The sequence below is a fragment of the Merops nubicus genome, unplaced genomic scaffold (assembly GCF_000691845.1).
Source record: "Merops nubicus isolate BGI_N331 unplaced genomic scaffold, ASM69184v1 scaffold8925, whole genome shotgun sequence".
NCBI lineage: Eukaryota > Metazoa > Chordata > Aves > Coraciiformes > Meropidae > Merops > Merops nubicus.
This window is the reverse complement of record NW_008610214.1, coordinates 229-16,007: the sequence shown is the minus strand read 5'-3', so window position 1 is coordinate 16,007 and position 15,779 is coordinate 229. Positions and strand designations below refer to the sequence as shown.

Here is a 15,779-nt window from a genome sequence, read left to right as displayed (position 1 = left end):
TTCTGTAATTTGCCATCCTTAAGTGGTCTTCTTGCAAGTGAACTGTAAGCTACTTTCTGAGGCCGGGACTGCCTTTTGCAGTGTTCTTATGACAGTGGAAGTAGTGAAGCCTCAGAGGTCTGAAATAAAAATCTTAATCTCCTTCTGGCAGAGCTGTGAATTCATTTCAGGAGAAGGATGAACTTGTTCATGCAGTACTTGAATTCTTCAGCAGCAGTTGACTCTTCTCTAGAAAAGCTCAGCTGCCTGCTGTGGGTTTTTGCTGTGATTTTACAGTTGCGGGAGGTGGAAGAACAGCATCTTCAGTCTGAGCATTGTGTGCGTGACTTGAAAACTGCCTTGGATAGTAAGGAAAGAGAAGTAACGGCTTCCTCCCAGAAACTGCAGGATGTCCTGGTGGCATTTTCTGACAGTAAGACTACTGTCAAACAACTGGAAGAACACGTGCAGCGGTAAGAGTAACACAGTGAAGCAAGATGTCTGTTGCTTCCTGGGGTGGTGGGAAAACAGGACACCCTTGTTGCATCACAGCAAGCTAATACACAATTTTGAAGGATGTTTTTGTCTTAGGTGATGTTCTTTCAGAACTGGTGCTCTGGTGTATTTCCATAATAAGACTTATCTTTCTTTTTAAGCCTTGAAATTGAAAATGCCGGATTGGAAGCCACAGTCCAGCAACAAAGCAAGAGGACTGAAGCCCTTCAGAGAGACCTGCAAGCCTCTGCCTCAGTAAGCTGGTCATAAAAGTCCCTTTTTGTGAGCCCCTGAGCCTAGTTACCCACTTCTATCAGGCAATTTTAAGAAGAAGTTTCCTGGAGAGCCTGGGGGAGCTCAGTTCCTGCATTCTGGTGAATAGAGGCTGCTCAGAAAGTAGGCTGGTCCATTCCCCTGCTTTCTGGTTTTCAGGGTTTGCCTGTGCTGCTATAGCAAGTCCTACTTAACACACTAAAAAGTAAGGATTTCACACTAATATGCTAGTGTAACTAGCATGTGATGGCTGCTTTAGACTCGTCATGACATCAGATGCAGATTCAGCCATTTGTTGCGATGTGTGTCATTAAAGGTATTCATCAATTAACTTGTGGAACATCCACAGGGGATACTGATGCCAAGCACTTATGTTGGAGTCTTGACTGGCAGGAATTAGACTGGAATAAAACTTACACACTCCAGATCTTTTGCTGTGCAGAATTGCTTTTCTTTTGGCTATTGAGTTGTGTTTGTATTGATGAAAGTGAAGAGGAATTCCTGTGGTATCATTTGCAGAACTTGGTGCGAGCCTTGGAACTTCCACTGTCTCTATGTAGTGCCTAATTTTAGCTTCAGATAAGGTGCTTTCATCTATGGCAATTTGAGTTTTGGGTTGGTTTTTTTTTATTATTACAGTGAACTAGTGTTCTTGTTACAACTATAGTTGCTAATTAGTGCTGAAGAGATTTTGAAAATAGCTACATATGAAAGTTGAGTTTTGATGTAGTGATACTGACAAGAGCAGAGGGAAGGGAGTCTTCATGCTTGTCCTTCCACTTTGCTTAATAGGGCATGGCTTTCTAATGTACTGTGGATGGGAAAACCTTCTGCCTGTTTTCATTTGAAGATTCTTTGTACCCTTCGTGGTATTGCCTCTTCATGAAGCAAACAGCAGAGGTGATGATTGCTAGCAGTATTATAGCGGCATCAAACTAAGGCCATTTTGATCAGTGGTGCGGGATGTAAATACTTGAGCAATGAAGAGGTGTATTAACACTTATTTTTGGTAATGAGTGTAAACTTCAGTCTGGAAAGTCATAGTGTCGTCTTGCTTTTTAATGCTTCTGTAGGTTCATAACTGCCTGGAAGACTTGATAACTGGCTTACAGACAACACAGGCAGCTGTAGAGGACCACCACCATCAGCAGGTACCTGGGTGGCTTCTGTGAACGACTGCTTTAGTCTTTGTATTTTTTATGTGCAGGTAATTGATGAGAAGAGCGGGTGGGCTGTGTAGGCACAGTTCAGCTGACAAATAACCTTTCTGGTTTTAGGGCAAGGCACCCTCAAGGAAAAAGGCTGTATATTTCCTCATTCCCCTGCTGCTGTGTTTTGTGTTTCTGTTGTGATTTGCAAGATACTTGTTCTTCAGTACAGTTTGTCTGATAAATTCTCTCCCGCATCCCACAAAACGAAGGAGTGCTGAAGTAGCTACCTACTAGAGTTAAGCTGTGGCAGATGATTGATAGGATGGATGTTGTGAGCAGGGCTGAAATCTGTGGTTGAAAGCTGGGAGAGGTTATTGGACTTGGGAGATGGATGTTAACTTTGCAGCTTTGTCAGAGGTTGCCCTTGAGACCATGTTAGCTTCTTTCATAAGACCCAGTGCCTCACCTCCTGTGTAAGGACGCTTGAGTAAGTTGTACACCCTGAGGATTTTTTATCTAAGTCTTTGTGCTAAGGTTTTCATCACTTCCTGTGCATCTCTAAACTTGTTTTTTTTTCCCCTTACAGAATGCCACTAAAAGGATATAGTCAACTTGCTTTCTTTATACTTGAACTGCATCAGCAAGTTCTCTTCCACTCAAATGCATCTGCTAAGCAAACCTTTGTCCTTTTGGGTAGAACTATAAATATCATTGCTGATCTGAAAACATTTTGCTCCTTGCTCTTGGGAGTTGTACAGTTGTTACAGAATCTGTGAGGGTATGGTATTTTCTGTGGCACTGTGGGCACTGGAGGAATTATCATACTATAAAGTATGTATCCTTATGAACTCTGGAGGACCTTTAGAAGAAAGCTGTAGGGTCATTTTGAGCATGTCTGTCTTCTTACCACTTCTAGAACATTCATTCATTCCACCAGCTTCAATTGTTTTTCTTGGTTATGTTTCCTAAAGTTTGTTTTATAGTACACATTAACCTTTACCATGGATCTTGGATGGGGAGAGGAAAGCTTAGGCCTATTTCCATTTAAGTTACTGCTTTCTATTGCAGCATTGTCTTTACAGTCACCTTAGTTTTTTCTTTTGCCACTGTTGCTTTCACAGATGCAAAAGCAGAATGTGTTGGCTCTCACGTCAAAGGACTCGCACAGCATGTGGGAGGAGCAGTTGAAGACAAGATCCCACCTTGAAGAACATGTTGCTCAGCTTGACAGGGAAAAGGCCAAACTCCTGGAACAGGTGAGCCCAGTAGTCTCCAGGTGTCAGTCCAACACCCAGGAGAACCGTGTTCACCTCTTTGTAACATTCTTGCATACTTGGCTTTTCCTGGTTTTCCCTGCTGCTCATGTGCTGAGTATCTTGTCATTTGGGGGTCATGCAGGAAGTGAATAAAAGCTAGCTGGGTATCTTTCTGTAAAATGTTGGGAAGAGTTTCCATTGTGGTTTGGTGTCAGTGGTGCACATGGAGCACAAGGCTGCAGTTCCCCAGTTCTTTCCTTGGATTCCTTCTGGTCATCTGACCCTGTGTTTCCTTGGCATAGTTAAAATGTTTCATGTTTCCAGTGCACTGTATGGAGGAGCTGCTGCATGTTTTCAGAGCAAGGGGAGCTTAAAAGCCTTGCAGAAAAGTGTACTGAAGGAATTCTGGCCAGATGAAGTAATGCTTTTGGAAAAAAGAAATGGCTGCCAGTTTCCAAGGGCCACTCTTTCCCCCTTTTTCCTTTTCTATAGAAGTACAAAGTCAGAACAGCTGCCACCTCTACTCTGGGGTGTGGCAAATGAGGGCACAGACCCAGCTTAACAGTGAATCAATTTTTTTTTTTATTGAAGCACACCCTTTTTATGCCTTTTAAAAGTTCCTCCTGTTCACCACCAACCAACCATGCCATGTCACAACAGTTCAAACTAAGCAATCATTGAATGCCTTAACTGTTTCCCTATGCAGCAGCTTCTCGAAAGCCCCCTTGGAAAGTCCCCAAAGCCCCCAAGGTTTTTCCTCTGCAGCTCAACTCCCACACTGGGGTTTAGCTGAGAAAATAGCAAGAGGAAGAACAACATGTGAATATGTAAATACTCACAAAGGAGAGATGGAGGTAGTGACACAAGGGGATAAAACATGGAAGAATTCCAAAAGATCAAATTCCTCTGCAAGCCCCTGCCTCCTGGTCCTTGGAGATCCCTTTAAAGCTTAGATTGACCTTTGTTCTTCCATGATGTCCACATATATGCAATCCCTGCTATAAACAGAGGAACTGTCAAAAGTGTTCACTGCCATCATTTCCGCCTTTTTGCCTTGAAGCATTAGAAGAGGGTGGCCATTGCTTCAGTGGAAGCACCTGTTTCTGTTGTTAGGTATTAGCCTGTCTCATGTGAAACCTGAAGTGAATAAATGTTCTTAGGAATTCTGTCCCTTGGCCTTCTATGGAACTTGGCTAACAGATATTGGAGCTTCTCTGTGGAGAATGCTAGATGCACATACTGCATGTATTTACTGTTCCTATGCTCTGTGTGTTATGTATCTTTTCTATTTTGAAAGTATGAGAGTGAAAGAAAGAAAGTGAAGAAGCTGGTAGAGTTGAAACGCCCAGTCGAGCAGCGTCTGGACCAAGAAATGAAAAGAAACGTTGAACTGCAGGAAGACTGTAAGAGGTATGGCTTTTTAGTATGGTGAAGGGGTATCCCTGAGGAAGCCAAACTTTACTGAGCTTTAATGTACGAATAGGTGCACATAATAGATTATTTGTAAGCAAACTAAAGACGCATGTTAGTTCTTGCAAGGTGTTTCTGTGCATGAGCCTATAGTTCTCAATAGCTGCCAAAAGAACTGCAATTAAAGCTTTCCTTGCGGTTCTTCTGGAGGAAGGAAGTCTTTTCTTCCCCTTTTCAGGTGAAATTTGTCACACAGGAATGCTGGTTCTTCTCAGTAATTCCTGGGGTGAAGCAAGCCACAACACGAGAGTATGTGAAAAAGGCCAGTTGTTCTTCGCTTCGTTATTTTCTTGGCTATATTTGCTGTGCAGGTTGAAAAGGCTTCTGAGCAGAGCAATGAAGAAACTAAGGTTGTATGAAGAGAGAGAGAGAGAATCCCAGCTTAATTTGCAGGGAGAAATGAAGAACAGATATTCTGAAATGGTCAATGAAGTTGGTAGATTAAGAACAAAGGTAAGCACTGGTTGGTTTGATTTTTTTTTTTTCTGTGGTGGTGTTTTTTCTTTTGAGACTTGTGTTACTGTTTCCCTATGCTTCTTTTCGCGCTGTTGATTTTTTTCTTTGCTGTGTTCTGGAACTGACTGACTTTTCTTGATAGCTCTTCTGCTGTTACAGTAGTTAACCATAATTTCTACTGATGTAGTTATTATGGATAAAGATGAAAATGTTATGTGCAAAGCAGTACCTTGCAAGAGCACATCAAGGGCAAGATGTCCTGCAGAGAAGGGGCGAGGTGAGGGCAAGGCTGAGTGAGAGCAAGACCCCTGTAGCAAGGCAGGCAGGGTGCCAAGGGTCAGGGCTGAGAGAAGTGTGGCCTTGCTGCAGCTTGATGCTCTGGTTGCATCTTCTAGGTCTGAGAGATGAATTCCTGCTCTGGAAGAGCAGGAAAGTAACACTGCCATAACTCGTAACAGCTGTGTGAGGTTGGCTTTGCCAAAGATCACTCCCTCAGCCATGTCTTGGGCACGAGTTGAACAGGAAGCTGTTCAGATTTTGTTTTTCTAAACTGTTCTTTCTAAACGATGCTGTGTGCTGATGCAGAAAACGTTCTGTGACTTATTGCTCACTAGTAGCTGTCTCAGGCTGTCTTTCCCTTGTCATGGGGACCCAGGAGTAGAGTTTCCAGAAGTGCTCTTGAGGTTCCTCTGGCTGTTCAGTACTGTGTAACCTTTCATCTGCTTCTCTGCACATTAGTCAGATCTGTTGCTAAAGTAGCCTGTTTCCAAGCTACCATTGCTTTTAGAAAGCAATGCAGAATGAGTCAACTCATACTAGCTCCGGCAGTCCTAAAGTTAGTAGCATTTGTGTTTCTGTTGGAAGAGTTACTTTGAATGATGGGGAAGTGCATTACATTTAGGCAGTTTTAAATAAGTCTGAAGTTTCTACTTTCTGTTACTCTTTGTAGTGTTTACAGTACTAGTTTCCTCCTTTTTTTTTAATAAAGGACCAGACATCCTGTTTTGTGTTCGGTAGGTATAGAAGAGGTATGTTTCTGGAGAGGGAAAGCGGAGAATGGAGCTGTAGTTGACCATTGGAACCTGTTAAAAGTCTGGTATTTCCTGCAAAATTTTTAAAATAAACTGCAGTTTAGACCAAGAATACTTCTTCCTCCACCACTGCTGTAGAAGCTGTGTTTACAAATCTTTTAGTGTAATGGGAAAAAAAGTACCTGTTCCTTGCCTTGTCAGTTCTGCCATGAATGTTTGACTGTTGACAGCATGTAATAATTCCTCTAAAGCATGATACATGTTGTTTCTGATGAAACCAGAAGGTGGCTAGGTACAGTTGTTTGATTTCCCATAAGCATATGAGCCTCTCATGGAATGGCCCTAGTTTTTTTTCAGTCTAGCCCTATGGGTGAAACACTGCTACTTTGGTATCTCTTGGTTTGTGACCTATTGCAGAAGAACTGAGAAAGGATGGGAACCTCAGGAATCCTATCAGAAATAACGTGAAAGCTGTTCTTCTTTCAGAAGCGCCTGGTTTCACTTTGGTTTTAAAACTGAGTCAGCAGATGACAAAAACAGTCTTGATGACCAACCCCTTTACAGATTCTCACAGAATTTACTAATTTTACATTCCTCTGAGTTCCTTTTTTTTTCCTGCAGGTTGGTGAACTTTCCCAGCAGCTGGAGACAGAGTCTAAGAAATGCATGCAACTAGAAGTAAAAAATCAAGATTTGCGAGAAGAGTTGTCCACCATGCATGGGAACCATGAAAAACTGGAGAAGACCAAATGCCAGCTGAAAGAAGAGGTGGCTAGCCTCAAACATCGTTTGGAGACTAACATGGTGGATTATAGCCAAATGGAACAATATAAAAGAGAGATGGAAGAACGAGCTGGCCAAGAAATAAGACAAAAACTACAAGAAGTCAATCTATTTTTGCAGGTAAGTGAATTTCTCACTTATGTCTATAGTCTTTATTATATACTTCTGTTGTGATGATAATTTTTTAATATCTCATTTTTGGTGCTTGATGCTGTGCATTAGTGCTGTACTTCTGTCTTTCCTAAAGTGGAGTGGGAGAAGGGAATATGGCTGGGCAAGAATGATTTCATGTGCATGTGATGTTGTCTGCAGGGTCCTGAACTAAAAGTTTCCCCAAGGTAGATTTCCATTTTGCAGTTCCTGGGGGGGGGCAGGGTGGGGCGTTGGTGGTATCACTGTTCACTGGTCACGTTCTTGCTGTTCATCCTTGAATATGTATTGCAACTTAGCATTGGCATGGCCAGGCCAACAGGCCCTGCTTTGTCACTTTACAGGGGAAAGTGCTCAGAAAATAAGTCACCCAAGTTGCAGGGGAGTTCAGGGATCCTCAAAATTTCTTTGAGGAATCCTTTTCTTTATGCCCTGCCCTACAGAGATACTGTTCTTTCATTAGTAGCTTTGATTAACGATAGTACTAAGAGGGGGGGTTATTTCTGAATTTAAAGAATTACTTGGCGTGGTAGTTTCAGGGTTCAGCCTTGATTGCTGATGGTAGTGAACGGTCACATTTGCCTCACTGAGCAAAGATGGGCTCTTGAAATTGGGTTACATGTAATCAACTGGTGAGTTCTCTTTTAATTTGTGGTTGTTGAAAGTGAATTATCTGCTTCAGACGCAGGCAGCCTCCCAGGACAGATTAGAACAAATCAGAGCCAGTCATCATGCTTCACTGAGAAACCAGCTAAAACATAGAATTAGAGATCTCGAATGTGAATTGGACAGGATAAAAAATACCCAACAAGACAATCTTTTTCAAAAAGAATCCACACAGGTAGAAGTGGAAAGGTACAAAGAGCTGTATCTGGAGGAAGTAAAAAATAGAAGATGCCTAGCAAATAAACTGGAAAGGTAAGTCCACGCTGTTTTGGAGCGGTAATAAGATACTACTTTGTCCTCATGCATTTTCCTCCTAAAATCTCTCTTCTGCACCTGGTCAGCATTATGTAAGCATAAAATGTCATGTTTGTGAGGAAAGTACCTCTGAGATGCTTCTGCTTCATAGAACCATGGAATTATAGAATGTCTGGGCTGGAAGGGACCTCCAAAGGTCATCTAGTCCAACCCCCCTGCCATATGCAGGGACATCTCCAACTAGATCAAGCTACTCAGAGCTTCATCCAGCCTGATCTTGAATGTCTCCAGGGATGGGGCCTCTACCACCTGTCTGGGCAACCTATTCCAGTTCATCAGGACTGTCTTCATTTCTCTTTGTTACTCCAGCAGTAACACCAGTGACCATCATACCATTAATGAGGTATCTTAAAATCAATTGTGCTTTAACAGGCAGCCTTTTTTTCCAATCTCTAGTAACCTCCTCCTCTTACTTGGTATAGGGCAGAAAGATAAATTTCATGTCCTTTGCTACTTGAATAAGGATGAGCCCTTCAGAGAACAGAATTTGATTCTGTGAAAAAAAATAAATCTTTTTTGGCTTTCATTTTAGCAGTATGTCTGAGGTTTGAGCTTTCCTTGGGAAAGGGAGAGTAGCCCAGAGTTCTTAGGCAGGTGACATACCTTTTGGAAGAAGCTACAGAAACTCATGGCATTCAGAGATTGCTTTGAAGCCCTAATGCTGAGAAGTCCTGAGTGTTGGTAACTCTAGCTTCTCCTTGCAGATGGTATGACCTAGGAATAGGCTCTCAAAAAAACCCCCTCAGATTAAATTATGGTTTTGTTTTTGGTGCTTTTAATCCTTTCCACTTTCAGGAGTCAAATAGTAGCCAAAGACCTGGAGGATAACTTTGAAAAAGTCTTACTACCAAAGATAATTCTTTGTATGCTTCTGAATGTTTCAGAGCTAATGAGAGACTAGCAGAAGCCAACGCTAAACTCCTTCGAGAGCGCCACAGAAACAAATCTTTAATAGCAAGCAGCTTTGTCAGTGGAGGTCTGGCTGCAAGTCCAGTTCTGTATTCAGCTGAACCGGGACATCTTGGCAACAATTTGGCACTCAACAGAAGTCTGAGTCTAGGAGGAAGCTTCCTAAGCCCAGCTGGACACACATTATCATCAAGAAACAGAGCTGAAGCCTATGTGGCCAAGGTAAACATTTTGAAATACTATTCTCCACCACTGCTAAAGAGTATCCGTAAACAACGTTACGCTTTTTGCCTGAAGTTAGAATCAATTTATGGTTCCAAACCATATGGTTTAATACACCAAAACAACTACTAGTCATCAAAAACAGTACACAGCTGTATGTGGTAGAGGTGAAGGCTTTTGGTCATCAGGGTTGTACAGATTTCCCAAGAGTGCTCAGAGTCCAAAAAATACTGAAATCTAAATAATGAACTCCATAGCTGCATTATTCTACAAGACAAACTGCAATAAAGAATACTGTGGCATAGGAAGTTCCCAGTTAAGCTGTTCATGAAATGTTAATGTACAGTATGCATGACCTATTTAAAAGGGCTGAGTTTATCATAAGTGCAAAATCCCATCAGACATTTTTCTTTGAGGCATCTTTTTCTTCTTCACTTATCTGCATTCTAGCAGTTTTCTCCCTGGAACTTGTACATCAAAACCAACAAAGGGATGCTTCAAATATAGGATGGTACAAACAGGATCACGTAACCTCTCACTTTATACTTCAGTGTGGGATGTATACTATGTGTAGGAGGCATTTGCTTTTGTAGTTACTGCTGTGAGCTATCATATGAAAAGGTAAAAAATTAACTACTCCTCAGGAACTCTTCACAGCTTTCTAATTTTGCAGCAATGCTGCAGCTTCTGTCATACCTCTGGTCAAAGTAGACCCTGCAATTACTGGCTACTGTGTTAGCACATCCCCCACAGAATGGGGACCATTGTATCAGGAGATTTGGAAATCACATGTGAGTAGTTGTAATGGGTTCCTCACTGAGCGTAGGACTGGGGCACGGACAAGCTTCTCTATTCAGTCAGTGTTCTATCCCTCCCTTGGGTATTCTGTTATTGAATGCATGTGAGAAGTATTAATTCGCTTTTAAGTCTATCTGAGTTCAGTGGTCCTACCCACATTGGAAAGAACCCATTTAAACACTATGTCTACATACAGGTTTAAGAAAAACAAACAAACAAACAAAAAAAACCAAACCACAAAACCAAACAACAAGGAAACAAAAATGGACAAAGCACTATAGATGATCCATAGCAGCGGCAGTTAGAGATGAACTTTTCTGTATCACTGTGAACATATTTTTCAGGTCAGAGGGGTGGACATAGGTTACAGAAAGAACTCAGGACACAATTAGTACTGTACCATCTACAGGGGCTATTCTGCATGCAAGCAGTAGAAAGGACACAAAATTCAGAGACCCACTGCAGAAGTGAAATAAGGAGAAGGGAAAAAGAGGGGTAGAGAGCAGGGAACAAGTGAGGAAAGGACAGACAGAGAGATGGAAGCAAGATGTTAAAAGAAGAAAGGCAAAGGAGGAGACCATCCCACTTCTACGAAAAAAGCTGCCCTAGTTTAACAGAAAAGGATTAGTAGTTGTGCCTTCTGTGAAGAAAAAAGAAGAAACAGGATAAAAGACAGTGCAGGGAAAGAAAGTGTGAGTGCAGTGCTTGTTAACTGAATTACAGCAACATTCTTCAGGTACTCCTTTCCATTTTTATTTTCCAGAAGAAATTGGAACTCTCTGGGCATCTCAAAGTTATGTCAATATCAAGATTATTAAATCAAATCAAGATTTTTTTGTCAGTATCAAGAGTAAACCTTTACTGGTTTACTAGCTTCCCTTAAGTATACTACAGAAATTAAATATTTTCAATTACTTTTTCATAGCTCATTGTTTTTATCCAGTTGCTAATATCTGCAGATTTATATTTCACATTGTTATATAGGATGCTTCAATGTTTTGTGAAAAATAGTTCCTAAATCTTCTGGTGAAAAACATTTGAGCTTGATTCCAAAGAAGTGTGTGCATTAGGTCTGAAAATGATGATGCTGTTCTCACTTAGTGTCCTGACATCAACAGAACCTGTGAAGTTTCTTCTCGGAGCACATGTCTCACATATTGTGATGGATTGCTTTGCTGGAGAGTGCTTTCAGGTTTTGGTACTGGTTTTTGAGGCTTCACTTTAAAGGTTTCAATAAACAAAATAAAAAAATACCCATCAGCCTTGATCAGGCTCTCAAGAAAGTTGAAGAACAATGATGTATGACATTTCCCCAGTTTTCAGTTACTGATGCCAGGTAGGGTTTTGTTTGTTAGTGTGGAGACTTTATTATATACCTACATTTCTTCTTCCTAGTGCAGTTTTCTGAGTAGGACTTTTAATCACCTGAAGTTTTCTCTGGTCTTCCTTTTCAACCTATGGAGACTTTTAGTTTATTGTCAACAGAGGAGGTGGGGATAATTCACTCTTACTATACACAGTTTGTCTTCTCAGGGTTAGCTTTTAATTCTGATACAGTGTTAAATTCTAATACAGTATTAAATTCTGAAGATTTTCTTGAATGAAGGTGAATAAAACTACTGCAAAATCCTCAGAAGGCTTGGCCATTTCTTACTATTTCTACCAGGTTCTCCTAAGAAAAAGCAGGAAATCTCAGCCTGTATGTTTTTCCTCAATCAAAGCAAAAGGTTGGTCTCTGGGACTCAAAATTACCAATGTGAATTATCTTCCCTATTACTAAATCCAGCTGCATGTCCTTTTATGATATTTTTTCCTGTAATCACTAGTTAGGAAAAAACTGAGATTAATTGTAATGGCACTGTCTGTAGCCTCAAGTCACTCTGTGTTCAGTGTATTCAGAAAAGTGTTAAAACTTCAACTTCTCTTTCAGGGTCCTCCAATAAAAAAAAAGAAATGGGGTTCTTGGGTGGAGCAGTTGCTAGAGGACATGCATCTAAGTGGGTATTTCACTTCGAGCTCTTGGCTTAAGTTTCCTTAGCTGGGTGTGGTATGTCATGAACAGTGTTTGAAGCCATACCATATCTCTGAGGAACTGAAAGTATGGGATTTTTGACATGTGCATCCAAAAGAAGAGGATTGAATTGGGAAATAAGGCTTTAAGTCAGGAAGTAAGAAAATGGAAAAACTGCATGTATCCCTCTGCATGGTCTGCCTGTTCACCAAGGTATTGAAAGACAGAAGAATTTCTCTGACTCTAAGCTTTTTTCTTCACTTTACTATTCACTTCAGCTATGCCTCAGACTTCTTCCAGTAACCTGGTTCTCTTCTACAGAATTTCTTCCCTTTAAATTCAAGCTGAGCAGTGCCTTCTTGGCTGGAGATTATAATTGCTTCTGCCACTAAAGCTCATAATGGCAGGGTGTTAAGGAGCTTAAATTGCAGTGTTCCTCAGGTCTTGCACTTTTTTTAGTCAAAGCTCTCTGTGCAGGTTTGGTGTTTCTCACAGTAGCTTCCTCAAGGTGAGAAAGGCTATTTGAAGTAGAGGATGTTCCATTCATAAGAGGAGGATATTTATGTAAATTTGGTTTGTGTAAAGACTGAAATAGCTTCAGAGGCAAGGAGGTGAAAATACTTCATGCTGCTGTTATTCAAAATGCTGGTATTAATTCTTTGTCCACACAGCTGCTGGAAAAAAACATTGCTAAATGGTGCTGATGTGTAAAAAGAGGAAGAAGTGCTGCTCTGGCAGGAGGACACAGTTGCTTCTCCTAAGCGTAACTAAGGAATTTGGAGTTTAAAGACTTGAAAGATTTAAATTTTCCTAAAATGAGAGGCGAATGTCAGTCATTATACACATAGCCTTACCTTTTAAAAATTGTCATTGCTGCAAGCTCAGCAAAAAAAGAGCATTTTATTCTTAAAAAAACCTAAACATAAACAAACGTGTTCCATTATAATATAACCCCTTCCTTCTTATTAAATATATATGCTACAGAAATTAATAAGCTTGAAATAGAAATGCAAAGTATCTTTAAAAGTACAAAAAATATTGACATTCATGCTAGCTCATTAACCAGTAAAATCCCAATCACATGCAGACGTCTCTGGGGATTTTTTGGTCTGCTTTTATTTTTATTATATCTTCAGAAATTAATAAATTACAAGTGCTTGAAAAAATCTGTGCATGTAATTACAGTGACAGTGGCAACTAGCAGTTCATTATGTTCTGGAAGGACACTGGCTGAAATTTGTTGCATAGTAAGACTTCTGTCACCAGAAGGATGTGCATGTGTGTTGCCTGTCCTTTACAGGAGTAAAGAGATCTTTGGTGGATTCTTTCTGTCTGTGATCTGGTCTACAAACTTTCAAACTGCTCATGAATTGGCATGTCACCACCCAGAATTAAACTGAGTCAAGCAGATGAAACACAAATACAAGGTATTGTTAGTGGCCTGTGTACCATAATTTTGGAACTGCTGCCTTAGATGAAGGCAAGAAATGTCTGCTGCGAGGAGATTTTGTGACTGGCGTCCTGTTACTAGGTTTAACAAATGTCAAGCTTAAATCTGAACAGCTGTGCCAAAGGCTGGTGACAATGAATGTGGGTATCTTGACACAGAAAAGAACAATGAACTCTCCTAACTGCAACCAGTGTGAATTAGTGGATTTATGAAACCAGTTTTTATATGTAACGTGAGAAAGGGAACATCTGCTTCCTACTCTGTATCTCAGTATCTGTTCCTTTTCTGATTCTGTTTTCTATCAGCGCTCTTATATTGTAGCAGTCTTTATACTGTTGGCTTTTTACTTGCTTCATTTACATGTAGGCCATTTTTCTTGTTTCACACTGAAGACCTTTGAACTTAAGGCTGCTTTTCTTTCTTCTTCAGCTCCTTAATCAAAAATCTGTTCTCTTTTCTCTGCAGCCAGATACATGACAAGGTTTGTAGCCAATATTGTTTAATATTGGGTGGCATTTTATACTGGAAATGTGTTGTCTATTTATGCTTTTAGGTTTTGATTAAAACTTATTGATGCATTCTCATTTTCCTAATACTGCAAATATTTTGAAGATGTTGGTTTGTGCAAGAGAACAAGTGTCTGCTGCAGAGTACTTTCATGCATTATGTATTTGTAACGCTATTGGCTTTTGTGGTAGTTAACTCTCTGCAAGATGACAGTGTATGGATTTTGTTAGAATGGGTAGAAGTAGGTTTGTTTACCCTCCTTGCTAATTCTGATATTCAGAAAGTTCTTGGTAGTTAACAGAGGTGTCTGGAGTATCAGTAGTGTTCTGAAGTTGAGTTCCTATATTCTGAGTAAAATCTCATCGAGTCTTACAGGATCCAGCTCATTCAATGCTTAAGCAACCCATGTGGGTAAGTGTTTTGCCAATTACTAGGCCTAGCGTAAGTGACTCAGACAGCAGGAAGACAAACTAGTAACTCAACTGTATTGAACATAGAAGGGTCACTACATGGATGATCATTGGGGGTACAAATAAGTCAATTAGTTCACAGGCGATCAACATCACCCCTAGCAACGCTACCACATAACTGACAGTAGGTGGAACAAATAAGGAACTGAAGTCTCCCATAGATGGAATGGGAGACAATCAAGACAACAAGTTAATCACATAAGATAAAGGCAACCACATACTTCTCTCAGTATGAAGAGAACAGTGGAGGCAAGTAACAGTCCTCAAAGGTGTATTTTGCTTGGCTCTACATTGCCTTGTCAGAAATCAATGTGTTGGCTTTATTTCCACCTATTTCTCTTTCTGCAGGCATGGATGAAAGTCACAAAGATGTTAATAGAAAAAATAAGAGGAAAACTGGATCGTTTTATTTTCTTGACTGATCTGCACGTGTTATGGAGGGTCCTGTGGGCATTCTGGTCATTGCGAAAGTTCCAGAAACCAGAGAAAGTGGTTTCTTTTAACATTTCAACTACTACTGCTTTGCTTAGGACTGTTCCTGGTTTTGGGTTGTCTTTTGGCCTAAACATTAGTTTTCCTGCTTTTTTCTGTCACCTATGTCTCAATTCATGTCTTAAGGGGTCCCTTCTCCCCAGGATTTTGCTGCTACTTGTACATGCTTGAAAACAATCAGAGATTTGGGGGGTCCTTTTCCATTATTCTTTCAGCTCTGTGCTCTGCTTTTCTAGATGTGAAGGCACAGACTATTCTAGTGAAGTACCACTGAGTGGTTCTCCTGCAGGAGCAGATGACTTGGGTCACAGCTATCCTTATAGTCCTGGAGAGAGGGCTCTTCCTGCCACTTTGCAGATTTATGGCCCTACTGTTTTTTGGCTCTTGGAATTACTATGTGTTCCTGCTCCTTCTGTGAGTGTTTGCAGAGTGCTTTCTGTCCTGAGGCTCTAGCCCTCTGTGGATTGTTGAATACATTGTAGAGTGTTTCTTTTGTTGGCTTGTTGCTAGATTGTCTCCATTTAAGGTCTCAGGGCAGGACCCCATGGAGCAGAATTTGTGTTCCCCCTTCCTCTCCCTTAGTTTTCCCCAGATGGAGAGATAAACAAGGGAAGTAAGGAGTAAGAGAGACTTTGCACTGATTGGAAGTTAATAAAAATAAGGTATATTGTTTAACAGGGAACAGAAAGCAAGAAGGGAGGTAGATATATACACAAAGATGGAGGGAAAACAAAGTAAACACAAGCTATACAACACCCGGTCTCGGATGGCGCAGGATTGCTCGGCACCGCGTGGGTGCAGCCCCGCTGAGCTCTCCCCCAGCTGGAGCCCCCACCTGTGGCCTCTTTTAAAGAGTGTGGAGAGGAAGGGGGAGGGAACAACCGCTTCCCCCCCA

General features: G+C 40.9%; 1 protein-coding gene across 1 annotated transcript; it reads left to right on the top strand.

Moving 5' to 3' along the window:
* Positions 1-276: 276 nt before the first annotated feature.
* On the top strand, positions 277-9,202 carry LOC103773463 (ankyrin repeat domain-containing protein 26-like; the record flags this gene model as incomplete). Its single annotated transcript, XM_008940831.1, has 9 exons — positions 277-452; positions 636-729; positions 1,821-1,898; positions 3,020-3,154; positions 4,452-4,564; positions 4,936-5,077; positions 6,733-7,014; positions 7,727-7,962; positions 8,910-9,202. Coding segments are annotated over 9 exons (1,549 nt in total), but the record flags the coding sequence as incomplete, so codon positions are not given.
* Positions 9,203-15,779: the final 6,577 nt, after the last annotated feature.